Source organism: Brachyhypopomus gauderio, chromosome 2 (genome assembly GCF_052324685.1).
Source record: "Brachyhypopomus gauderio isolate BG-103 chromosome 2, BGAUD_0.2, whole genome shotgun sequence".
In the NCBI taxonomy this organism is placed as follows: Eukaryota; Metazoa; Chordata; class Actinopteri; order Gymnotiformes; family Hypopomidae; genus Brachyhypopomus; species Brachyhypopomus gauderio.
This window is the reverse complement of record NC_135212.1, coordinates 20,841,608-20,868,047: the sequence shown is the minus strand read 5'-3', so window position 1 is coordinate 20,868,047 and position 26,440 is coordinate 20,841,608. Positions and strand designations below refer to the sequence as shown.

General features: G+C 46.8%; 1 protein-coding gene across 5 annotated transcripts in view; it reads left to right on the top strand.

Annotated features, from left to right (window-relative positions):
- Nucleotides 1-19,296, top strand: part of pak1 (p21 protein (Cdc42/Rac)-activated kinase 1) — a 37,987-nt gene extending 18,691 nt beyond the window's left edge. For 3 of the 5 annotated variants that reach the window (XM_076990809.1, XM_076990806.1, XM_076990805.1), the window contains 14 exons: nucleotides 3,736-3,972; nucleotides 4,697-4,791; nucleotides 5,210-5,357; nucleotides 5,576-5,613; nucleotides 7,054-7,167; nucleotides 8,751-8,949; nucleotides 9,965-10,028; nucleotides 10,761-10,809; nucleotides 10,991-11,103; nucleotides 12,515-12,632; nucleotides 13,350-13,449; nucleotides 15,869-16,065; nucleotides 16,176-16,313; nucleotides 18,556-19,296. In XM_076990809.1, the coding sequence (XP_076846924.1) occupies nucleotides 3,780-3,972; nucleotides 4,697-4,791; nucleotides 5,210-5,357; nucleotides 5,576-5,613; nucleotides 7,054-7,167; nucleotides 8,751-8,949; nucleotides 9,965-10,028; nucleotides 10,761-10,809; nucleotides 10,991-11,103; nucleotides 12,515-12,632; nucleotides 13,350-13,449; nucleotides 15,869-16,065; nucleotides 16,176-16,313; nucleotides 18,556-18,642 (1,653 nt within the window). In that variant the 5' untranslated portion in view covers nucleotides 3,736-3,779 and the 3' untranslated portion in view covers nucleotides 18,643-19,296. Of the gene's footprint in view, nucleotides 1-2,061; nucleotides 2,250-2,553; nucleotides 2,692-3,735; nucleotides 3,973-4,696; nucleotides 4,792-5,209; nucleotides 5,358-5,575; nucleotides 5,614-7,053; nucleotides 7,168-8,750; nucleotides 8,950-9,964; nucleotides 10,029-10,760; nucleotides 10,810-10,990; nucleotides 11,104-12,514; nucleotides 12,633-13,349; nucleotides 13,450-15,868; nucleotides 16,066-16,175; nucleotides 16,314-18,555 lie in introns of those variants that run through there. The other 2 variants (XM_076990807.1, XM_076990810.1) reach the window with 2 other exon arrangements.
- The last annotated feature ends 7,144 nt before the right edge of the window (nucleotides 19,297-26,440 follow it).

Below are 26,440 nucleotides of genomic sequence, written 5' to 3'. Positions count from 1 at the left end.
GCAAGAATGGGAGCATAGCAGACAGCAAGAATGAAAGTGAGCTAGAGAGACAGGCAGTCTGAAGAGAAAAGAGAGAGAGAGAGAGAGAGAGAGAGAGTATGTGAGAGGAGAGAGTGATCGTGAGAAAAGGTGTGTGTGAGAGAGAAAGAGTGTGAGGACAAACAGAGGAAAGGAGAAAGTGAGAGTGGAAAGAAAAATGTGTGTGCGTGTGAGAGGAAGAGAGACTAGAAATTGTAATGGAGAGTAAAGGAGATGGTGAGTGAGTGAGGGAGAGAGTGACTGAGTGAGAGTATGTAAAGGAGAAAGAAAAGTGTGTGTGTGTGTGTGTGTGTAAAAGAGAAAAAGATGTGAGTGATTGAGAGAGTAAGGGAGAGTGAGTGTGTGTGTGTACTGAATGTGAGTGAGTGAGAGTGAGTGTGTGTGTGTACTGAATGTGAGTGAGTGAGTGTGTGTAAGTGAGTGATGGAGTGAGAGTGAGTGTGTGTGTGTGTGTGTTTGTAGAGGTCACAGTAGGCTTCTGTGAGTCTTCTACTGAGTCATCGACTGCTCTGGTTCTCAGATGAGAACACTCCCAGAATGCAGAGTGAGTCAGTAGTTGGTCACTCCGTACACCTTCGCTATGGCTCAGAGTGCACCATTTGATGTGTACGCGTGGAGTGCCCGTGGCAGTGGGGGGGAATGCTGGATCGGTGTCACTAGAAGAAACCCAGAGCAGTGTGCTGAACGCAGGCGTGGCTACGCCATGGTAACACCGTCACCTGGTGTTTTTCACTGCCATCGACAGTGCCAGGCTGCGTCACCTTGAGGGAACTACAGCTGTGATTGTTGAAGTCTGTTTGTGACTCCCAGATGAAGATGCAACAGAGCTGAAGTGGTTAAGGGTTTATTTTTCAATATGGAGCATCTTACCCCATACATCTGGTTAAAGGGAGATGTGTGTGAGGGGGAGAGAGAGAGAAATTAGATTTTAGTTCCTGTCACAGTGGTAGGTATTGTGCGTGTGCGTGTGCGTGTGCGTGTGCGCGTGTGTGTGTGTGCGCGTGCGTGCGTGCGTGTGCGTGCGTGCGTGCGTGCGTGTGACTCTGCATAAGAGCATCTGCATTGTGTGTATGTCCGAACATGTGCGTGAGTGAAGCGTGTGTTTGGTAGTTCACACTAGGTGAAGACCAAAGGTTTTTGTGGCTGGTCTGAGACTGATTCACTTCCTGTTTCACACAAGCCAGTGCAAACTGCCTTTATTTTCCAAACTGTGGAATAGTTCCAGAAACTCAAAAAAACAACGTGCGTGCGTGCGTGTCTGTTTCTATCTAGCTGTATACATTGTCCTCTGTCATTTGTTTTCTCTAACATGCCTTACATGGATAATTTAATCTGTGGAAGATTCTTGCCACCTCTGCGGTCCAGGTGCAGTTTCCTTAAAGTGAAATCCCCCTGTGTTCTGGATGTGTGTGTGTGTGTGTGTGTGTGTGTGTGTGTGTGTGTGTGTGTGTGTGTGTGTGTGTGTTGAAAACTGGTTGAGTGATGACAAGGCGCTGCTAAAAGTGTCAGCTGTGTATGAAATGCAAGTCATCTCTTTGTGTGTGTGTGTGTGTGTGTGTGTGTGTGGGAGGGGGTTGGGGTCCCTTCTGTAGCTTGTGGGTGTCAGGAAGCTGTTTGCTTTAGCTGCAGGGTGTTTGGGAAGGCAGGAGGAGACAGATTTGCGGGCTGCGGGGTCAGTTTCTCTCACTGAGGTGATGGGGGGGTTGCCCTGGTCTCGAGGTGGCAGTCATTCACCATGACAGGAAACGTCTGCCATCGACATGTTGTCACCAGCTGCCAAAGACTACAAGCACAGATCTCTGTGTTTGTGCACATGCGCGCGTGTGTGTGTGTGTTTGTCCTTTGACTCCAAGCTTCTCTAAGTTGACAGAGAGTAGAACCATTTGCATTGGCTATGTTTATTGTTCTCTGTGTATTGTCAGTTTGTGTCAGTCTATAGTCCCCTGTCAGATATCACATTACTGCCATCATGACCAGTCTGTCCGTCAGACAGACCAAACCCAGCGAGACTCTTAGTCACCTGTGACATCACATCAGGGAGGGCTCACTTACTTCAAAACCAGCAGGGAACCTACACTTAAACACACACACGCAGAGTAACACACACACCGTTCAGTGACTCACAGGACCAGCCTCCGTCACCGTGAGCGCGGTGTTTTGTGCCGTTCCTGGAAGGTTTGCCGCTCGGCTGCTGGGCAGTGTGTGCTGAGGTAAAGTAGCAGCTTTGATTTTCTTGCTAGTTGTCTGCAAGCAGTGAAATTCTCCCTTCGGCTCTGCATTATGGGCTTCTGATTAGCGTGATTGATTGGTCAGTGTCTCTCCCGGTCTGAGCGGCTGGTGGCCGGTTCTGCGGGCAGGAAATGTGCCAGTTGCTGTCTGTCCTGGTGTTTATATTTGCTGTACAACCCCCCACACCCCCCACCCTCCGGACTCCTGCCGAGCCAAAAATACCACGCCGGCTAGGATTACGTAATGGTGGGTTTGGCGGCTGAGACAGCCCGATCTGTGAGCGCAGGGAGATTCGCGCTGCTCCTCCTGAGCTCCGGCATTTGGGCAACGGACTTTCCCAAAAGCTCAGAACACTTGAACGCTGGAGTGTTGGAACATAGCCACATGCTTACCGCTCTCTCCCCCCCCCTGGAGGTGGGTGAGGTAGGTGTGTGCGGCTGGTGGGACAGTAGGACATTCAGAGCAGCCTCTGTTCAGGCTCTCTCTCTCTCTCTCTCTCTCTCTCTCTCTCTCATGACGGCAGGGGAGGAGGTGTGAACAAGGGTTGGTGACCTGCTGAGGCACAAACAGATGCTGGCTCTTTTCTCGTGTGTCACACACATGTACACGGACCGTGAGAAGGACAGTCGAGCAGTGAGATCAAAACCATAAAGCGAATTCTACAGCGTAGCACAGAGTGCAGCTACAGAGAACATTTGTTGGGTTGCTAAATGCTGGATGTTGATGGAATGTCTTAAGGGATCAGACTATAAAACTGGTAAATAGTGCCAAGAAACCGATGCTGATTCTACTCGGCTTTCAATGCTGATCTTCTAGTGCTTGTGGTAATTACTGCAGACTATAAGCATTCAGGCCCATAACTATGGTGTGCTTCTCAGAAATGGGTTATTTGCTGACCTGTGTGAACTGTATTTAGGAAATCCTCCTATGATTACAGCCTGGTGTATTTTCTCTCTGAAATCGCCATGTCCCAGTGTTTAACAGAATTTGACTCACCATGGATCCTCACAAGAGTTTGAGTCTTCTGTCGTCACGGTGTATGTCGTCTTTGACCCAGTGGATCCATAACCGTGTTGTTTGGACTGTAGTCACAGGACAGAGGACACATTGTCCACACCGAGGACAGACTAATATGTTTGTACTGTTTTGTTTTTGTTTTTTTTTTCTTCCCCACATTCTTCTAATTATTTGTCCCCTTGAAACTGTAGCACGTTTTGTTTTCTTTTTCTCGATACATTTCTGATCATCATGGTTTCCTGCGGTGTATGGGTTTAAATCTTTTTTCTAGGGATGCCAGTACCAGTATTGAAGTTGATAACCAATAATTATCACCTCCTAGTGGGTGGTGCTGAGATTAACACAGCATACCGATAATAGATAATTTTATTATTTTCCAACCTAAGCTGTTGTTAAGCCTGCGCTTGGTGTGGGATGACCAGCGGCTAACGTGCATGCTTCCTGTTGCAGAGGCAGCCGCACGCCACGCCCCACGCCCCACGCCACGCCCCACCATGTCCGATAACGGGGAAGTAGAGGACAAGCCCCCCGCGCCACCCATGAGGAACACCAGCACCATGATGGGACCCTGCAGCAAGGAGGCGGGGCCCCTCAACCACGGCTCCAAGCCCCTCCCACCAAACCCAGAGGACAAGAAGCGCAAAGACCGCTCCATCCGCTCCATCCTCACCGGGGGCGGAGACAAGAGTGAGTGGGGCGTGGCCACGCGGGGTTTCAAAACGGCCGGGTGGTGGCGTATGCAGTGTAGGAGCGTACACCACCCCCCAGCCGGGAGTTTCTGAGACGCTTGAAAGTGAAGGCGTGTTTAGGGCCGTTTTTTATTTTTTAGGGACGTTTTTCCAGACGCGAGTCTTGGCCATGGAGCGCAGGCATCGCCGAGGAAACCGAGACCCGTCCGTGTGGCCGGCGTCTCACGTTTCAGCACGCCTGCTCCGCCCAATTAAACCTGTTAGCACACGATTAACCTTCAAGTCCTGCTCTCCTCACAACATCCACCACTCAACAGCTGGGTGGTGTGAGGAGAAGAGGGCGGAGGAACGGATGAGGAGGGAGAGAGTTGTGGAAGGGAGGAAAGGGGAGAAGGGGAGGGAGTGAGGGATAGAGAGAGGGAAAGTGGGAGAGAGCAGTCATGGGGAGAGATTCTGTTCTGTCTCAGCAGTCCATGACACTTTTACACTTTACTCGAACACCACACTGGTTAACAGGACAATGTATCTTCAGTCTCATGGAGTGACTGAAGACAGAAGGGACTTATGATAAAAATAAATAAATCTAAAATAATTATACCATGCTCATTACTGACAGCCATGTAAAGTACAGTCACACTACCAGACAGGCTCCCTCTGGGGGACACCTCCTGAAACTTCTTCCTTTCTCCTCTGACTCCTGTACCTGCTGCTCCTCCCCTCAGCCAACAAGAAGAAGGAGCGTCCCGAGATCTCCCTGCCCTCTGACTTTGAGCACACCATCCACGTGGGCTTCGACGCCGTCACTGGCGAGTTCACGGTAAGCGAGTGGCCTCCGCCCTCTGCCTCCGCCCTGCCCGGGCTGCGGGTGAAGCTGTAGGTCTTTTGCCAGTGAAGCCCGTGTGATAAATGGCTGTGCTGACAGACTTTCGTTACCTGGGAATGCACATCCATTTAATAATGGAATCAAGTTGTGCTCTCTCTCTCTCCACCTCTCTCCATCTCTTTCTCTCACTCTGTCCTTTGACAAGAGTATGAGCACATAGAATTCTGTCTTCTGTCTATTCTGTATTCACTCTCCTGTGTGTGTGTGTGTGTGTGTGTGTGTGTGTGTGTGTGTGTGTGTGTGTGTGTGTGTGTGTGTGTGTGTGTGTGTGTGTGTGTGTGTGTGTGTGTGTGTGTGTGTGTGTGTGTGTGTGTGTGTGTGTGTGTGTGTGTGTGTGTGTGTGTGTGTGTAGGGTATGCCAGAGCAATGGGCTCGTTTACTGCAGACCTCCAACATCACGAAGTTGGAGCAGAAGAAGAATCCTCAGGCTGTGCTGGACGTCCTGAAGTTCTACGACTCCAAGGAGACGGCCAACAGCCAGAAATACATGAGCTTCACAGGTCGGGCCTTCACCAGGTGCCATGGTGACTGAGCTCCCACACCTTCATTCCTGAACCCACTGAATTTGGCACATGCCCTCATTGTGTGTGTGTGTGTGTGTGTGTGTGTGTGTGTGTGTGTGTGTGTGTGTGTGTGTGTGTGTGTGTGTGTGTGTGTGTGTGTGTGTGTGTGTGTGTGTGTGTGTGTGTGTGTGTGTGTGTGTGTGTGTGTGTTTCAGATAAAGGTGCGGACAGCTTCAGCTCCTCCAATGTTGTGGTAAGTCATTGCTTGTGATCTCACTGTGACTGGTGACCTGGAACTGGTGAACTGTCTGGGCACTGGGAGGGGAGGGGGAGATCTAGGCTGACTCGTAATGACAGGGTGTGGTGGTGTTAGTGTGTGCGTGCGCACCTGCTCGGAGCACAAAGAGGACGATGGTGTGTGTGTGTGTGTGTGTGTGTGTGTGTGTGTGTGTGTGTGTGTGTGTGTTCAGAGCACAGGTGATGTGCTGTGTCTGTGTGTGTGTGTGTGTGTGTTCAGAGCACAGGTGATGTGCTGTGTCTGTGTGTGTGTGTGTGTGTGTTCAGAGCACAGGTGATGTGGAGTGAGGGTGTGAGGCGAGGTTTGTGCAGGAGGGCCGAGAGGAGATTACAGGAGTGGGGGGGCCTGTCATGGCTACACACTGACAGACAGACAGATGGACATGATCACGGCCAGGGAGAACAGTGCCAACAGTGGCGTCTCCTAGCTGCTTACACTACCTCTCTCTCTCTCTCTCTATCTATCTACCTCTCTCTCTCTCTCTCTCTCTCTCTCTCTCTCTCTATCTATCTACCTCTCTCTCTCTCTCTCTCTCTCTCTATCTATCTACCTCTCTCTCTCTCTCTCTGTCTCTCTCTCTCTCTCTCTCTCTATCTATCTATCTATCTCTCTCTCTCTCTCTCATCTCTCCTTATTCATCTTCACACACACTTATTCTCTGTCCCATCTCTTGTTTATGCACAGGTAGAAACACACATACGCAATCTCCCTCTCAACTCTCCTTTACACACACATACACACACATATACATTCACCCTCTCTCTCTTTCTATTACACATACCCACACTCTGTATCTATGAAACACACACCCCCACCTCTCTCTCTCTCTCTCTCTCTCTCTCTCTCTCTCTCTCTCTCTCTCTCTCTCTCTCTCTCTCTCTCTCTCTCTCTCTCTCTCTCTTTCCTCTAACTCTGCACTGTGAATCAGCATCTTTTCTTCAACGCTTCTTCTCTCCACAGCCTGTGAGCTCTGTTAGTGTTGTGCAGGGGATGTTGATCAGGCAGGCAGGACTGATGGGCACAGCGTAACCCTCCATCAGGGATCAGGGGTCACTGTTGGGGCAAGTAACCAAACCCCACCTTCTTTACTGGGAGGGAATCTTTCAGACAGCCAGAGGTCAGACAGGTAGTTGGGTAATAATAGGGATTACAGCAGACGTGTCTAATTTAGACACAGTGTTCTCAGCCTAATGACGGAGGACAGGATGTAAGCGAGGTCCTTTCTGTTCTGGTCTGTGCCGTTATTGGCTGGTTGGTGGGTGGTTTTCCCCCTTAGTGGGTGTGGAGAGGGAAGGCGGTGGGCGGGGCATGCTGGCGCTCGGCGCCATCTGCGCCCATGTGGCGGTGTCGGTGGGCCAGCCTCACTTCCTGTCCTCCTCGTCCCACCCCCCGCAGAACTCCAAGGCCGTGTCGGAGACGCCCGCCGTGGCAACCGTGTCCGAGGATGAGGATGAAGATGAGGCCACGCCCCCACCTGTGATCGCCCCGCGACCTGAGCACACCAAATCGGTGAGAATACCTCAAACGTGCACACACACACACACGCACGCACGCACGCGCGCGCGCGCGCGCGCACACACACACACACACATACACACACACACACACACACACACACACACACACACCCCAGGCTGCTTCCAGATTCCTCCTGTTGTTTTGGTGTATTCCTACAGCTGTTGTCCCAGCTGCATGTCGTCTGCCTCCTCTACCATCCTCCCCTTCATTGTCCTGGAGTCCTCCTCCCTCTCACACCCCCCCCACTCTCGCTACACACACACACATATACACACACACACACACACACACACGCGCACACACCCGCTGTCTCCTGAGACTCTGGGCTGGCTCTTTTTGGTGCATTTATAATGGGCACTCAGAGTTAGCACTACGCCTCCAAGCCAAACTGCAATTAACGAACAGGTACATGCAGCTCCTGCCCTCTACGTGTGTGCGTGTGTGTGCGTGTGTGTGTGTGCGTGTGTGTGCGTGTGTGTGTGTGCGTGTGTGTGTGTGCGTGTGTGTGTGTGTGTGCGTGTGTGTGTGTGCGTGTGTGTGTGTGTGTGTGTGTGTGTGCGTGCGTGTGCGTGCGTGCGTGTGCGTGCGTGTGGGTGCGTGTGTGTGTGTGGGTGCGTGTGTGTGTGTGGGTGCGTGTGTGTGTGTGGGTGCGTGTGTGTGTGTGGGTGCGTGTGTGTGTGTGGGTGCGTGTGTGTGTGTGGGTGCGTGTGTGTGTGTGGGTGCGTGTGGGTGTGTGGGTGCGTGTGTGTGTGTGGGTGCGTGTGTGTGTGTGGGTGCGCGTGTGTGTGTGTGTGTGTGTGTGTGTGTGTGTGTGTGTGTGTGGTGCGCGTGTGTGTGTGTGTGTGTGTGTGTGTGTGTGTGTGTGTGTGGGTGTGTGGGTGTGTGCGTGTGTGTGCGTGTGTGTGCGGGTGTGTGCGTGTGTGTGCGGGTGTGTGCGTGTGTGTGTGTGTGCGTGTGTTCTTGCACACGCGTGTGTGTGGATGTGCATGTTTGTGTGAAGGGGGAGGCCAGCAGGCCACAGGGAGGTGGGGGCCCTTCATCTTCCAGGGGAGTGTGTGGGGGAAGCTGCTGGGCGCAGACAGTCCTGTGTAGTGGGCGGCGGCCTGACAGGTGTGGCTCCTCCCCTCCGCAGCTCTGATGCGTGTAAGGAAGAGGTTCAGCCTCACTACACACAACTCTCAATTATACGTCACCACACGGGAGCTGCACGCATCAAGGGTTGAACGGGTTTGGTCTGAAACCCTCTTTGCACTCTTGTGCATGTGTTTTTGTTCACTTGACGACAAACCTGACTAGTATCAGTTGCAGTTACGACTGACTGCACCTTCTTCACTGCAGCACTGATCAGAGAAGGAGGAAGAAAAAGCAGAAAAAAGAGCCTTTGTCTTCTGGAGAGTAAAGTACCTCTGTGCCGGCCTGCTGGTGCAAAACTGGCTGTTCTACCCAGTGAACTCCCCATTTTCCCCAGAATGCCTTGCGGTTGTGTTGAGGCTTCTCATCCCTGACAAGTTGAGCATGCTGGGATGTGTAGTGTGCTTTTAAAAGTGGTTCTATCTCTAATGCTCCGCCCACAGATATACACGCGCTCGGTAATCGAGCCCCTCCCACCAGCCACCACCAAAGATGCCGCCACCTCCCCTGTCACAGCCCCGCCCACTGATGGCGCCGGTCCCTCCCCCACACCCCCCACCGCCACCGCCACCGCAACCCCACGCACCACCGACAAGACCCGGAAGAAGAAGATGACGGACGAAGAGATTCTCGAGAAACTACGTAAGACTCTTTTTTAACGACCTTGTCCTGTGATGACTAACACTGACCAACTTTAATTCTTGCCCTAATCTGCATGCACTTCTGAGGGCCTATTTGACTACTCACTCGTGCTACTGATATACTAAGGTTGCCCCCCAGTGGTATGAAAGGGATACTGCTTTGAAATACACCACTCCTTTCCTCCCCATATTTCAGTCAGGCCCTCCTAAACCTGATGTTTGTCCATGGTTGCTAGGTTACTCTATTGAACTGACACCGCTCTTTGTGTGTTTGTTGCCTGTGTGGCAAAAAACGAACAATTACCCTAAACTTGTGTTGCTTTCTGATGGTTGCTTTCTAAGGTTGCTTTTCTTTACCAAACTCAGTCAACAACCTTAGTTCTCCCCCCCCAGATCTCCCCTCTCCCAGGCCTCTTTCTCTTGTGTTAAAAAAAAAATTAGGCAGATAATTTGCCCCCCCAGTTTCCATTGCCTGTTGGAGGTCTGATTCTCCCTCTTGGGTGTGAGAAGAAACTCCATGGAGTAGGCGTGTCCCACTACTGTGTGGGCCAGCAGATCGGATAATCTGGTCAGTTGTCGTAGCTGCTTTGATGAAATGCTTCTGCCCTCTACAGGCTGGTAATCCACCCAGGGAAAAATGGCCAGACTGTCCCTTAAAGCTGCCCGGCCTTTGCTCTGAGTGTTGACTCACTCTGTTTACCATGTCATCACCTGCCTCTTACAGGTGTTCTTTAACAGTACAGTGCCCAGGTGGTGACACACCCAAAGTCACATTTATTTATATAGCGCTTTATACAACACATGTTGTCACAAAGCAGCTTTACAATCGTATGGGTCCAGATCCCTAATGAGCAAAGCCCGAGGCAACAGTGGCAAGGAAAAACTCCCTATGATGGCGGGGATTAGGAAGAAACCTCGGGAGGACCAAGACAAGTGTACGTGTGAAAACCCTCGGAGTGCGCGCGAGTTCAAATCCAGCCTTATCACATTCGTTCCCTTATTGTGTTCCTGTCTAGGGAGTATAGTTAGTGTGGGAGATCCTAAGAAGAAGTACACACGCTTTGAAAAGATCGGCCAAGGGTGAGTCTTCATTTCACGTGTATAAGGTTTACAAAGCCTACAGTATTTTAAAAGCAGAGTTTGAAGTCTGGAAATGTGTTTTGAATTGAGAACAGCAGTGTTTGAAGAGTTTGAATATAGAAGAGCAGTGTTTGAAGAGTTTGAATATAGAAGAGCAGTGTTTGAAGAGTTTGAATATAGAACAGCAGTGTTTGAAGAGTTTGAATATAGAAGAGCAGTGTTTGAAGAGTTTGAATATAGAAGAGCAGTGTTTGAAGAGTTTGAATATAGAACAGCAGTGTTTGAAGAGTTTGAATATAGAACAGCAGTGTTTGAAGAGTTTGAATATAGAACAGCAGTGTTTGAAGAGTTTGAATATAGAAGAGCAGTGTTTGAAGAGTTTGAATATAGAAGAGCAGTGTTTGAAGAGTTTGAATATAGAAGAGCAGTGTTTGAAGAGTTTGAATATAGAAGAGCAGTGTTTGAAGAGTTTGAATATAGAAGAGCAGTGTTTGAAGAGTTTGAATATAGAAGAGCAGTGTTTGAAGAGTTTGAATATAGAAGAGCAGTGTTTGAAGAGTTTGAATATAGAAGAGCAGTGTTTGAAGAGTTTGAATATAGAAGAGCAGTGTTTGAAGAGTTTGAATATAGAACAGCAGTGTTTGAAGAGTTTGAATATAGAACAGCAGTGTTTGAAGAGTTTGAATATAGAACAGCAGTGTTTGAAAATGGTCTTTTTGCTCTTGTCCTCAGAGCTTCGGGGACAGTGTACACAGCGATAGACATCGCAACAGGACAGGAGGTAAAGGCAAAGATTCAAAGAGACATTGTACATTGTAAATAGTCAAAACGGAGAGCGAGAGAGACAGAAGTTCCTGTGTTGAGCCTGACTCGAGACCGTGAGAGCGAGCGAGAGAGAGAAAAGAGACCCTGATAGTCTGTCAGGTTCCTCATGGCTGTGTTAAGTTTCCTTCCTCTTTCAGGTGGCCATCAAGCAGATGAATCTGCAGCAACAGCCCAAGAAGGAGCTCATCATCAATGAGATCCTGGTCATGAGGGAAAACAAGAACCCAAACATCGTGAACTACCTGGACAGGTGAGAATACGACCACGGAGCAGGGCTGCAACGTCAGCATGTGGCGGCCACAGCTTCCCCTTCACACTCTCCCCTTCACCACACTCTCCCCTTCATCACACTCTCCCCTTCATCACACTCTCCCCTTCATCACACTCTCCCCTTCATCACACTCTCCCCTTCACCACACTCTCCCCTTCACCACACTCTCCCCTTTGCACTCTCCCCTTCACCACACTCTCCCCTTTGCACTCTCCCCTTCACCACACTCTCCCTTTTACACTCTGGTCAGGAGGGTTGGAGGGTACACTGATAAAGTGGTGTTGGTGGAGGGTACACTGATAAAGTTGTGTTGGTGGAGGGTACACTGATAAAGTGGTGTTGGTGGAGGGCACACTGATAAAGTGGTGTTGGTGGAGGGCACACTGATAAAGTTGTGTTGGTGGAGGGCACACTGATAAAGTGGTGTTGGTGGAGGGCACACTGATAAAGTGGTGTTGGTGGAGGGCACACTGATAAAGTGGTGTTGGTGGAGGGCACACTGATAAAGTGGTGTTGGTGGAGGGTACACTGATAAAGTTGTGTTGGTGGAGGGCACACTGATAAAGTGGTGTTGGTGGAGGGCACACTGATAAAGTGGTGTTGGTGGAGGGCACACTGATAAAGTGGTGTTGGTGGAGGGCACACTGATAAAGTTGTGTTGGTGGAGGGCACACTGATAAAGTGGTGTTGGTGGAGGGCACACTGATAAAGTGGTGTTGGTGGAGGGCACACTGATAAAGTGGTGTTGGTGGAGGGCACACTGATAAAGTGGTGTTGGTGGAGGGTACACTGATAAAGTGGTGTTGGTGGAGGGCACACTGATAAAGTGGTGTTGGTGGAGGGCACACTGATAAAGTGGTGTTGGTGGAGGGCACACTTGGTTGGTGGAGGGCTCTCACACAGTCCATGTTCTCTGTACCTGCTCCCATCACACCTGGATCAGCTGAGCTCTGATAAGCTAGAACAGGAGAGCTGAGGGAGCGAAAATATGAACAAGCTTGGGCTCCCTGGGGACCGGGTTACAAAACACAGATTATTTCTATTTTGTGTCTCCTTATATATTTATTTATTTGTGATGTTTTTGCGAAGCTTGATCTCTGCTCAGAGTCGTGTGTGCGGTGCCTTTTAGCTCTGACCTGTTAGAATTGACTGGTCATGGAGCTTTTGCTGTTGCCATAGTAATCCCCTCACTCCAGCTGTAACATTGCCAGTGGGAAAAGGATGGATAGCTTTCTCCGTCTCTATGGTTACCCGCTGTGACTCAACACTAATGCACCCGTCCCAGCCGGCCATTGTCTCGTTGCTATAGCTACCTTCTGAAACCCCCCCCCCCCCCCCCCCCCCCACCAGTCACTCATTATGTTGCCGTGCCGCTGTCTGGTTTCCGTAGTTACTTGGTGGGGGATGAGCTGTGGGTCGTGATGGAGTATCTGGCGGGCGGCTCTCTGACTGACGTGGTCACCGAGACGTGTATGGATGAGGCACAGATCGCTGCTGTGTGTCGAGAGGTGAGCATGTGCAACACTGACCACACCCCCAAACCCCTACACCCCCACCTCCACCCCCCTGCACCTCTATGCCACCCAACCGCAGGGTGGGTTTACATTTTCCTCTTGTGAGTTCTTCTCAATTGGGATTTTGAGCCAAATTTCTGGGGATATCATTTTAGCTCTGTTTTGTTTACTGATTTGTTTAGACAGTAACACACAACTGGATGCAGGCTTACAAAATCAGGATCATCTTCAAAAGTGCTCCAATGTGCACATTTTGTTTTCATTTACACATTAGTACCTAAATAAAAAGAAGGTCTGTCCCTAAGAAAGAAAGCTAAGAAACAACATGTTTAGCACAGTTTCTACATTTAGCACTGAGCAGATTTAAGAAGTGCAGGTAGAGGACTATGACCCCTATGGGAGGACTGAAACGATCAGGAGAGACTTCACTCAGATTTCACTCATTCTCTACTTGAGTTCCCTCAGAACCCACTGTACATTCTTAATGAACGTTTCAAAGTCTGCTTTTACCAGCCTCTGGGTTCATAATGAATTCATATTAAAATATTCTGTTTTAGAATCCGGTTAGAACACAAACAGCCGTCTTGACAGGAGAACAGTGTTCAGAGTTTCCTCACACACCCTCTTCTTCACCTTTGGGTGCTCTTGTGCGTAGCTCGCTGTGTGCTCATGACTCGTACGGTTTGTTCTGAGATCCTCGTTCTCCTGTAGTGTCTGCAGGCTCTGGAGTTCCTGCACTCCAACCAGGTGATCCACAGAGACATCAAAAGTGACAACATACTGCTGGGCATGGATGGATCCGTCAAGCTCAGTTAGTACCCTTGAACATCTCAAACATCTCACATGTTCATGATCACTGGGAGTGGTTTTGTCATTGAGCAGTTGTTAATATAGTTTACATTTCTAAATTGCCCATCTGTTTGCAAATAATAGCTATTCAGACTTGTAGGCAGTGTTGGTAACTTTTGCCAGCAGATGGTGCTGTGGTCACAGGTTTAATGTAAGGCACACTTGCTGAGAGAACACAAACCTACTGCAGCCGCATGAGACTTCTGAAGTCCCACTGCACTGCACAGTTGAGACATGACCTTTGCACTTCTTATATGTTCTTTGTGTCCAGTGTTGTCAAAGTCAAATTTATTTATATAGCGCCACATGTTGTTGCAAAGCAGCTTTACAATCGTATGGGTCCAGATCCCTAATGAGCAAGCCAAAGGTGACAGTGGCAAGGAAAAACTCCCTATGATGGTGGGGATTAGGAAGAAACCCCGGGAGGACCAAGACTCAAAAGTGAACCCATCCTCCATTGGGCGGCCCGTTAGCACAAGTCCATATTTGTGGACAAAATGTGGTTCTACAGTTATAGTTATGGTTCTTGTTCCCCGGTCAAGTAGTCACAGTCCCTTCAATGCAGATGGTGAGCCTCAGGTAGGAACTAGCATCAGCACGTCCTCTTGTGGCAATGGCACATCCAACCCCAGCATCAGTACATCCACCGGAAAAGCCAGACCATCTCCCAGGTGCTTGTAGGTGCTTGTAGATGCTTACATGCAATCGTCTTGGGTAGAAGCATGCAAAAAGATAGACAATACAGACTGAGTGTGTGGACATCAATTTAAACCACCATTGATTTAAACATACATAGCTCACGTGCCAGAGCATGTGGCTCCCGCTGGCTAATCTATAGTGGCATAACTAAAAGGAGGAGTTCAGAGATGACCACAGTCATGAGGGCTCACTGATACATTGTTTTACACCCAAGTCATTGTCACAACTAGAGTCATGCCATGACCCAGCTGAATGACAGCATCAACATCTCAGATTACCAGAAATCTCAACGTCTGAGGGCCCCCGAGCCCCACACCTTACAAGGGGAATATTAGCTGAAGGCTTGATTAAATAGGTGAGTCTTAAGTCTAGATTTAAAGATTGGAACTGTGTCAGAATCTCGGATTGGAGCTGGAAGGCTATTCCATAATTGAGGGGCTTTAAAGGAGAAAGCTCTGCCTCCGGCTGTAGTCTTACAAATTTTTGTAACTAGGAGTGATCCAGCATTTTGGGAGTGCAAAGGGCGAGATGGGTTGTAGTAAGCAATGAGTTCACTCAGATATTGTGGGGTAAGACCATTTAACACCTTATAGGTTAACAGACAAATTTTTTAATCAGAAGCCAGTGTAATGCTGCGAGAGTGGGACTAATATAATCAAATTTTCTAGCCTTAGTTAGGACTCTAACTGCAGCATTTTCTACAAGTTGTAGCTTCTTTATGGACTGTTTAGAGCATCCAATTAGAAGACCATTACAGTAGTCCAATCTTGACTAGACAAAAGCATGGACCAGCTTCTCTGCATCAGCTAATGAAAGTAAGTGTCTCAGCTTGGCGATATTACGTAAATGGAAAAAGGCAGCCTTAGTGACATTGCATATGTGTGTGTCAAATGAAGGATCCGAATCAATAGTGACACCTAAGCTTTTTGCGGTAGATGTAGGTGTTACTGAAAAACCAACTAGAGTAAGGGGAATATCAGCCCAATTGCTTCTAGCAGCTTTAGGCCCAAGAATCAGCACCTCAGTCTTATCGGAATTTAGTTGAAGAAAATTAGATGCCATCCAGTTTTTAATGTCCTGGACGAAGTTCTCAATCTTGAGAGTAGTAGTGATATCATCCGGATTGGAAGATATACAACTGCGTATCATCTACGTAGCAATGGAAGCTAATACCATGCCTACGAATGATGGTGCCCAGTGGTAGCATATATAATGAGAATAATATGGGGACCAGTACAGATCCTTGTGGGACGCCATATTTGACCTTAGAATGCTCTGAGCATTCGTTATTTACTAGTACAAATTGGTAACGATCTGTCAGGTAGGACCTGAATCAGGAGAGTGCTTGACCTCTTATGCCAATGAGTGTCTCCAACCTATTAAGTAGAATATTATGATCAATGGTGTCAAAAGCAGCACTGAGGTCTAGCAGTATGAGAAAAGAAACGTCCTTTATCAGAGGATATTAAGAGATTGTTCAGTACTTTAGTCAGTGTCGTTTCAGTGCTGTGATGGGGTCTAAATCCAGACTGAAATAACTCTGAAATGTTCTGTCTGTAAGAAGGAAGAGAGTTGTGAAGAAACTACTTTCTCTAAAATTGTATATTGTATTGTTGTATATTCTGCAGTGCGTGCCCCTGACTAGTGTGTGTGTTTGTGTGATTTCGTCAATCTCCTGGCAGCTGATTTCGGCTTCTGCGCCCAGATCACCCCTGAGCAGAGCAAACGCAGCACCATGGTGGGGACACCTTATTGGATGGCTCCCGAGGTCGTGACCCGCAAGGCTTACGGCCCCAAAGTGGACATCTGGTCTTTGGGTATCATGGCAATAGAGATGATTGAAGGAGAACCACCATATCTCAACGAGAACCCTCTGAGGGTGAGCCACGCAGGCCAGAACGTTCTGGAACTTTGTCCTTAGCACATTTTGTTTTTTAAGTTTTTTTTTTCTTTTAGCATTGAATACATGCTATTTGTTTATTTTTACAGGCCCTGTATCTCATTGCTACTAATGGCACTCCAGAATTACAAAACCCAGAGAAGCTCTCCTCCGTGTTCCGAGACTTCCTGAACTGCTGTTTGGAGATGGATGTGGAGAAGAGAGGTTCTGCCAAAGAGCTTCTGCAGGTGCGTGTGTGTTCATGTGCATGCTTCCTTCTGCATGTGCCTGTGTGTGTGTGCTGTGTGCAGACACGTTGCATTCACACATAACCCATGAACAATCTGTTCCCAATGAACAGATTATCATTTTCAAGGGATTTTTAGTTATGAAAAACGTCTCTGTAACAAACTGAGTCACAGGATTTATAAGGATTGCGGTCAGAAGGGACTTTACAGATTGCGATTCCCTCGCGAGAAATTTCCTCCCAGTGAGAAAGCTTTGTCTCCTCTGTTCTCATCTTGTGCTCAACGAGATCTGTGCTCACGAGATCTGTGCTCCAAATCTGTCCCTTGCGATTGCGATGGCTAATGAAGCATGAAACATCACTCCAAACCTGTTCCACCGCTCCGAGAGAAGACCCGAAATCCAGACAACCCAAAACCTCAACCGCAACGCCTGGAATTGGTCTGCACATGGTGTTCCTGAAGCATCTTCTTGCGCTCGTGCCCCTCCGCCGTCCCGAGCTGCCGAGCCGCTGGTGCACCATGCCTTCCTCCTGCCGAGCCCTCATCACTCCCACACACGCCTGATTTAGAACGGTCTGGAGCGTCGCGTCAGGGAGGAGCGGGCCACAGGAGCAGGAGATCCAGCGTGACTCGCACGCAGTGAGAGGAAGAGAACAGGCCGTCCCAAATCAAGCCTCTTCTGTACTCCACGCCGTGCTGTGCACCACACTCTTCCCTGAACTGGTCATCATCAGAGGTCGTTTCCAGGTGATGGGCCCACCGCTGACCCTGTAATGTTTGGGTCATCTGGTTCAGATATATATCTGATGAATATTGGAGATTGCAGCGTACTTGGGTAAGATCCATGGAGATATTAATAATTGTAGTAAAGTACAGTTTCCAGAGAAACAGGACGTTTCCGACAGAGGTCCTTCATCAGCTGTGCAAGCAAAGTGCTTCTGGATTAATAGAAGGAGGAAAACCAGTATATATATGAAAAAGTTTAAATCGGAACATTCTTTCCATGGTTTGTTCCAATAATGTAGATCAGTCCTTTTTCTTAGAATTTCCTAATTTCATTGCTCCCATAGCAGTGTTATCATTATTATATATTAGTTACAAAATAATGGCGATGGACTGCCGTAGTCAGTGGTCCCTCCAACCATTGTCTGTCGCCATTGTGCATTCTGGCACCAGCTAAGAAAGTGTTGTTGTTTCTCCAACTTTCCCTGTTCTTTCCTTGGGATGTGTCCATCAGTTGGCACTGGCACATCTGTGACCACTGCTTTCCTCTGCAACGTGCCTCCTGATTGGCTGGCTGGTTCGCCACTTTGCTGGTTTGCTTATCTGTCCGGACCAGCAGGTCCCACCTTGGCCCTTCTGTCCTTCAGCCCTGTGATTCCTCATGTGCACATGGAGGGCTTCATCCCAGATCTGACATCCAGTGGCTGCACACCAGCAGGGAGGAGGGCTAAAGTTGACTATAAAATCCGCTGAAACAGAAACATCCAGAAATCCCCTCCAAGACCATCAAGCCCCTCAGACAGATGGAGGACATGGTCACCATGCTAGCAGAGGAGGTGTTGTGGCGGTGTAAGCGCCTCCATCCAGTGTACCGCTCACAGCCTGGTGGACAGGGCTGATATGTGACGGTCTGACCAATAGATGGAGAAGGCAGGATGGATGAAAGGATTAACAGCATCTTCAAGCAAAAAAAAAAAAAGAAGCAAAAATGTATATATATGTAAATGTGCCAAATTTGCCACACACACACATTAGTGATTACTAGGGGGCTGTGGTGCACATGTGCCCAGAGCGGTGGGTAGCCCTAGGCTGGCGTCCGGGGAGCAGTTGGGGTTAGGTGCCTTGCTCAAGGGCACCTCAGTCATGGCCTCAGGCCTGGGAATCGACCCCCACGACCCCCCGGTCACAGGACCGGTTCCCTAACCACCAGATCATGACGGCGTCTGTGTGTGTCTGTGTGTGTCTGTGTGTGTCTGTGTGTGTGTGATATGTACGGTCAAGTCAATCGTGGTTCTGCGGTCAGAAACCATTAACGAACGTGGTAGACAGTGGATCACAGAATCTAGCGTGGCTTTCTAGAAAAGCTTCAGCACCAGTGTTCTGGTGTGTAAAGGGGTCAGTTCCTTCAGGGGCTTCTTCACCACATGTGTGATTAACACTGTGTGATTAACAGAACGAGAGTAAGAGCAGACGGGCTGAAAGCCTGCGTGATGTAATGAGATCCACTTCCTCTCCGCAGCACCAGTTCCTGAAGGTGGCCAAGCCGCTGTCCAGCCTCACACCACTGATCCTAGCAGCCAAGGAGGCAGCCAAGAACAACCGCTAGATGGCGCCAAGGAGTCCATGTCCATCTCTGTTCTGCACCGAACCTTGGAGCACCCCCTCCTCACCCCTCCTCACCCCTTTCTCTCTTTCCCCATTGTTGGGGGATTTTGAGTGAACAGGGGCCTTCAGGGATTCTCCAGATACATGTAAACACACATGGCCATGCACTTGCGTGCGCACATACACACACACACACACACACACACACACCTCCATATGTATGACACACACACACACACACCTCCATATGTATGACACACACACACACACACACAATGCTGATAGGGTATCAGGGGTGGGGTGGGGGGTATCCGTGGTCCACTCAAAGAGGTCACAGAGCTGAGAACAATGGTACCAATGCTTATGAAGATCTCCACTGATGGGAGTGGGACACACTGTACATTTTGCTCACAAGAGACGGATCAGCCAGACTGTCTCACTGACTCTTATGTTGTTTTTAAGTTTTATTTTCTCCTTGTGATCATATTTCTGTTTGTGTCTTCGTTCTCTGGCCTGTCTGGCTGCCTGTCCGAGTTCATGTGTTCAGGTATTCAATGGAGGAAGAGACTTCTGGTCTCTCTTTTTTTATTTCACTAAGTTTTTTAAAAGCCTTTTTGTACAGCTGTGGCTGAATGAAAGTGTTTATGTGGGGGTGGGTGTGTGGGTGGGGTGGGTGTGTGGGTGCGGTGGGTGGGGGTCACTGAGTGGATGTTGCAATATGAAGAGTGGTACGGTTCATCACTACTGCATCTCTTTTGATGAAAGTCAGTCTTTGGAATGATGTTGCTACAGACTTGGGGGGGGGGGAATTGGGGGATTCTAGTGCACGTAAATGACAGTGACTCAGTGAGAATGTTAAATTGGACACACATGCATGACGTAATTGTGTCACCCTCAGTTCATCACCAGTCATCAGTTCACTTCAGTCAGTAAAATCTGCAAAACTTATTCTGCCCCTCTGCCAAATAAAGGATGTACATTTCTTGCTGACATTACAAAAAATGACCACACAGCCAAACATTGCAGTGTTGTGTAGCAGCATGTGTTGTACCACACACGGAGCTTCTCAATGATATTCAACAAAAGTAGAGGCTTCAAAAATAAATTATGTTTTAAGCAGTTCTTCTGTTTTTTTTTATGTAGCGTCAACGTACCCTTTGGCCTTAAACTGTGATGCAAACAGTGGATGACATTATAATGGTACAGCATACAATCTCCAAGCCTGTGGTTTACACGCTAAAGGATGTGAGATAGTGTGGGAGAAAATCTTTGTAACGGACAGCGTTGCTGTCACCATGGTTTCGAGCCATAAACCCTGTTTATAAGGCATTTTGATTAATTGAAAATTCTTATCTGAAGTGGAAGAAATAAACTACAAAATGATTCCCAGTGTTGAGTTCTGTTTCCTGACTCCTTACCTGTCCGTATTGGAAAAAAGTGTGGGGTGTCTCTATATATGTTCTGTTTTGAGATTAGTGGAACCGAACCCATTGAGTATTAACACTTGGTGACTCTCACATGTACTGCCAAGAAGTATATCTGATTGGTTGGATTTTCTGATGTCTTTCTATTCAATGTGAATTAAAGGCCTCAGATAGGACCGCCAGCATGTATGCAAATTAGCCTTCATAGATAGCCCTTACATCAGGACTTCTGCACTGCTGTGTGCAAGTGTCCTCACTGTGAACCAGGGAAGAGATGGGGAGAAATTCATACATATAGATATTTATAATAAGTATAGGAGCTCATAAATATAGATCCTATACTTTTTTAGCTCCTTTATAAGCTGATTATAAGTGATCTTGACTCATCCTTGAGGGCTTGGAGAAGGATTTGGAAGGATTTAGAAGAGTTAAGCACAGCAGGAAAATTCAGCTTCAACCCGGAAAGGCCCTGTAGGGGTTAATTCCCCATTACAGAACGCTGCAGATTACTTATATTTCCAGTGGGATAAATGACAGTTGGAAGCAGTTTCCCTTTGTGCATCCAGCAAATGTAGTGCTTCAATTCCTGGCTAGTTTTAATGAAAGCACTCTGCCACCAATCCATTCTGAGAAGCTATTTGCTACCTCTGGTAACCAGTTACCAACCTGTTCTGCATATGCAATGCAGTGAGCTGTGAGCCAGAAGCAATTTGCTTTATGCTGGGGTTATTTCTGCAGTCCTTGAATGCTGCTATTTCTGTAAGGTGCCGCATGTATGTCTATGTATAGTGCATCTGAAGTGAACGTAATCCTTCCTCAGTTGACTGAGGTTTCGTTTATGACTGAAAGATTGTCTATGTCTTTTTGATGTGTCATAAAAAACAGTTTGATCAAAATTGTTTATTTAGGATCTTCCTAGCATCCTCAGATAGCTGTTATCACTTAATTTCTTCTCGTGTATCATTCATGCATCTACACAGAGGACAGGGACTGTCTCAGCAGTTTCAGACTGGGGATGTCTTTTTGTAATAGACTTCCTGCAGAATTCTCTTTGCTCTCATCCTGTAAAAAGATGCAGTCACAAGCCGCCCCCCCCCCCCACCCCGCCTTTCCACCCCGCCTACGATGTATTTGGAGGCGCTAGAAGTCCCGCTGAGTTGGCTTTATAGAGGTCCTCCAGTGTGACAAAGACAAGTTGCTGTCACAAGGATAAATGGGACTAGCAAAATAAGTGGGGGGTGGGGGGGTGGGGGGGTGATGGAAAACACACCAGGCTACATATGTTGTGTGTGTGTGTGTGTGTGTGTAGATATAGATGTGTGTGGAGGAAGAGAGGGATGAAAGACTGCAGTGCAGATTCATCAACACTGGCAAAAAAACATTTTCTGAAGGAAGTAGGATTATGGGTAATGTGAGCCCCTTTTTTGAAATCGTTTGCCTTTCTTCTGCTTTCTTGATCATGTCATCTGATTCCAGAATCATGCAATAATTATTCCGGAACCACATAAGCAAACAGACCTCAGGTTAGTTTGACCCCAGACAACAGCAGTGCTGAAGGTGAGGCTTGACACGCAAGCTTTTGATTGCAGCGTTCTGCCGTTAACCTGAACGTGACGTTGGCACTGATGTCACTGTTGCCATGGGTTACCTTCAGGTGCAATTTTCTTGTTTGATCCCTTCGCTTGACTCAACACAGCAGAGAACAGAGGTCTATAAAACGGTAATGTCCAAATTCCACCTCAACAGGCATCATCAAAGCTTACAAAAGAATTTGCAGCCAAGGTGTGTGCTGGAGATTATATACTTACACACACACAGAGCAAAAATGCAGGAGTAGTCAAACCCTATGTTCATGCAATCAATAAAGCTGGTATATAATTTTGAGGTTATTTTTCTGAAATTACACAGTTGTATTGGATCTAATTGACCTGGAACTTATCCAGTCCAGGCAGCCCAATTAGCCATTAACTGTATGTGTGCATGTGTCTGTCTTTTAAATAAATGCCTGTTGTGCTGCACAGTGTAAAGGTTTTTTTTTTACGTAACAGCAGTCTTCCACATCCCACAGTGCATTAGGAGATGGAGGTAAACATGTAGACTGTGAGGAGCTTTGTCTTAAAGCCAGATGTAAAGTCTGCTAGTAAAACTCAGGAAAGGTGCTGTTCAAATCGCGTTGCTATGTGGAAGTGGTATTTGTTCACTTAAAGGGGGTCCTAATGTTCTAGTCATCTACACTAAAGCTGCAGTGACTCATCGTTTCATAATTAACAGTGGCGGAGCCAAAGGGGGGAGCCTGTGCCACTTCTAGTGCCACCCCACTGGAAATGGTAACTTGAACCACTGGCGACCGGTCGATCGCGACATAATATTTAATTTGTGTCCATTTTACACTCGCCACCCCTGTCGACAACTTACACTCGTCGACAAACCCCGTGGACCCCTCGGATAAAGCTTTGGTCACCCCTTGGTAGGTGATTCGAGCTAGAATCGCGTTTCTAACATTGAACGATTCAGAATCGATTCTCATTTTCAAAAAACGATTTTTTTTTCGGGTGCGTGTGTGCCTTCTCAGCCACCGTAGAGCTAGTAGTGATGGGATTTTCGGCTCTATTTTGAGATGCGGCTCTAATGGCTCTTCTTACTGTGGAGAGCCGGCTCTTTTCGGCTCCCAAACGGCTCCCCATATATATTTTTTACATTATTAATTAATTAATAGCTTAAACCTAATTTTATAACATTTTGTTTCATTATTGACATTGTTAAGCACTTGTGATTAGTAAAAATGCTGCATAGCAATGCTTTATAAATAAAGTTAGTTTTATTATAAATAAATTAATTAATTAAAAAAATAAATAAATAAAAATAGTTTTATTATAACCAATTATAAAATTATCACAAAATAGAATGCAATACAGTTTGGCCAATTGCCTGCCGTTTCCACAAAAAAAGTGGAGACTTTTTTTTTTCAGTGTTTTCCCACCACATTATTAACTGAAAGCTGCGTGTGATTGGTCAGATACGTGGAGCACACGCTTAACATGCAGGCAGTGGAGACATTCTTTGCAGTGTTGTCCGAAACGATATGTGTGGTAGTATAAAGAAATACCCCTCAAAAACAGGGGAAGGAACATTTACCTGACGGAAATTAATGTTGCATTGTGTTCCAGGTTTGAAAAGTGCTAAAAAATGTAACTGTATTTTGTTTCACAACAAATATGTCTGACTGAATCGATGTGATAAAAAAGCAAATTATTTCGAATAATTTCGAGTATATGTATAAATATTTAAGTTTAAGGTGCTGGGAAATATTGAAAATGGCCGTTTTTAATATTGAAAAGTGACGTACAAGTGCTTGAAGAGGTGCACGACTTCGCTTCGCATGGGGGTCCTCACGCAGGGGCGGAGCCACCGCGATTGCGTCATTTTCGGCGCACGGACTCTCGCGCTGGTAACGACGCACCAAGCATGCTCTACCACTGGCAGAAACAGAGCAATACGCGCAAGGAGAGGGAGAGACAGCGAGGCACCGAAGGACAAATAAAAACGATGTTGGAAAAAACTGTGGCACTTGCAGAGCACAAGCGCAATACTGAAGGAAAAAGCGGCTCCCAAATAGGATCCTAAAACGGCTCCCATTGTGGAGCCGGTTCCAATCGTTCACTTCAAAGAGCCGGATCGTTCGCGAACGACACATCACTAAGAGCTAGGCAAAACAAGGAAACAGCTTTGACTATGTACAGGCATGCTAGTAAAGCTATAGCGGGTTGTGTAGTGTACGGTATTTGTTGTTGCGCCGCTAAAGTATGAAGTCCAAACGGCTCCACGGTCTTTGAAAGCAACACTTTAGATTTTACCGTCAACCCGACCCGAGTTAGAATGGGCTTGATTGTTTGCACACGCATAAAGGCGCTACAGATGATATTCGGGAGTTACAGTGATTATAACTCCTGGTAAAATAAAGTTACAATAAAAAATAAAATTAACTTGGTTCATTGAGCACTCTAGTTTTGTCGTAACTATATATTTAGACATAATACTGCTGTAATACTGCAAAGTCGTGGTCAGAGGTAAACTTCGTTATAGCCAGTGTGTATTTTATTTAAAATAATTAACACCCTTGAGCCAGTGTGGCTTTGGACATAGTTAATGCCGTTTGCCGTGATAGATAATTAAAGTCTAGCTCTTATTTATGCATAGAAACGTAAATCGACAACATAATCTGTAGCGTCTTTATGTGGGTAAACGAGGGGAGTCGGAATTCGCCACAACACACAAGCCAAAACCGTCGCACATGAGTGAACATCAGTTCAGTTAAATGAATTCAGTTCAGTAGATATATGCGGCTTTTAGAAAATACGGTATAGCCTATATATTTTTTCATCTGTGAAGAGGAAGTTCTGGCAGCTAACGTAAGCCTACCCATTTTATTAATGTAACAGCACTTTTATTTTTGGAAGCACTTTCATATATTTTTTATTTTTGTGATTTGTTAAGGAAAAACGTGTAATTTTGTTTCTGGAAGTGGCATGTTCTCAGAAATAGGCAGCTAGCCTAAGCCTAATTCTTGTATGAAGCAATTTGTTGTTTTTACAGAAAGCTAGGGTTAGGGTTAGGGTGAGTATTTTTGTATAATAAAATTTTTGAGTAGTGGCCAGTTCTGGCAGCTAGCCTAAGCCTACCAATTTTATTTACTTTACTACAGTTTTATTAGTTTAATGTAGTGTTCTGAGTGTCAGCCTCAAACAGACATGTTGTCTTGGATTTACCTTTGTGTGTTTACATTATTGCAATATGTTGATAAACCTTTACAATTATAATATCTTTATAAATGTACTCTGCTTTCATGCCAGCAGACCGGAGTAGCTTGTTTTGAATTGAGAATCGTTTTTGAATCGGAAAATAATCGTTTTTGAATCGAATCGTTGGGATCTGAAAGAATCGGGAAAAAATCGAATCGTGACCCCAAGAATTGATTCTGAATCGAATCGTGGGATTCCCAAAGATTTGCAGCCCTACCCCTTGGCCACCCCTTGAAAAAAAGTCTAGCTCCGCCACTGATAATTAAGGCACCAGATTGTTACTAAACCTTGTGGAATGTTTTAATTTGAGGATTTAATTTAATACATTTTAATTGTAATCATTTAAACTAATTTTCAACTAATTTACACTGTCAGCTAATTAATAAATGTTTTTACGTGACCTTTTAAGAACTTTTACTGATATGGTAAAGCCTCCTGCCAATGACCTTTAATAAGCAATAAATGTCTCACCCCCCCCCCTCTCTCTCTCTCTCTCTCTCTCTCTCTCTCTCTGTGTTCCTCTTTCCCCTCATTCTCAGACTGTTTTGTTGTTGCAAATCGAGAACTTGATGGAAAATGGTTTCACACATTAACCATTAATCTCAGCACACAGCAGGCCAGAGACCACTGAAGTCTAATTTACTCAATCTGCTACTTCGTCCTAGCAAGAAACACGAGGCTTTGTTCTGAGGCACATGGCCACAGCAGAGATGTGTAGTTGTATGAATAGAATAATGTAACCAATAGAATAATGTAATTTTTGATCTGCAGTAGAGTGTAGGAGCACCTTTGAACTACAGAGATACAATTTGACATTAGGACCAAATTTTAACGAGTGATCAGAACTGAGGATTTCTGTAAAGTCCTGTATTTGGAATGTGAATCCTGTCTTTCACTTGGCCACAAACTGGACTGTAAATATCTCTGGAAACTACAGTGTGCCGGAAGTAAAACTAAGTGACGGTTCCTGTTGTTTTGGGTCAGCACTCCAGCAGAGGGGAACTGAATCAAAATGGTGGCTAAGCTATTACAGTGCTCAGTGTCAGCCATTTCCAGATTTAAAGATTCTTTATTTTTATTTTGCCTTCTGATGAGTCTTACCACTGAACTTTCCCCAATGAGAACCAGGCTAGGAAAACCAGTCGTGAACAGAATGACTCCGGGCCTATAAATTTCGCACCTATTTTATTCCTGCAGCAAGCATAAATGAACTCTGACTGTTGGATTCACAGAGCCAGTGATTCATAGTTCATTTTTACAACTCTTTGCCCGGACCTCCTCGCCTGGCTTGTGATGCTGCCGTACAAAACGCTGACCCCTTCTGTCAAGATTGTTCACTGCTGCAATAGAAAACCCCCTGAATCTGCTTACGTGCCAACAACCTCCCCAAACCACTCAGGAAGTGAAGGTGGCGGTCAGGCTTTTACAGCCACCAAGGCTTCTCGGTTGAGGTGTCCCTCACTGCAACTGAGTATCTTGCGTATTAATACCAGCGCTATTGTTGATCTATTCATAGTAGTTATTGAATAATGTGTCTTAAGACAAACAATATACAGAGAATAAGGACAGTGTTTCC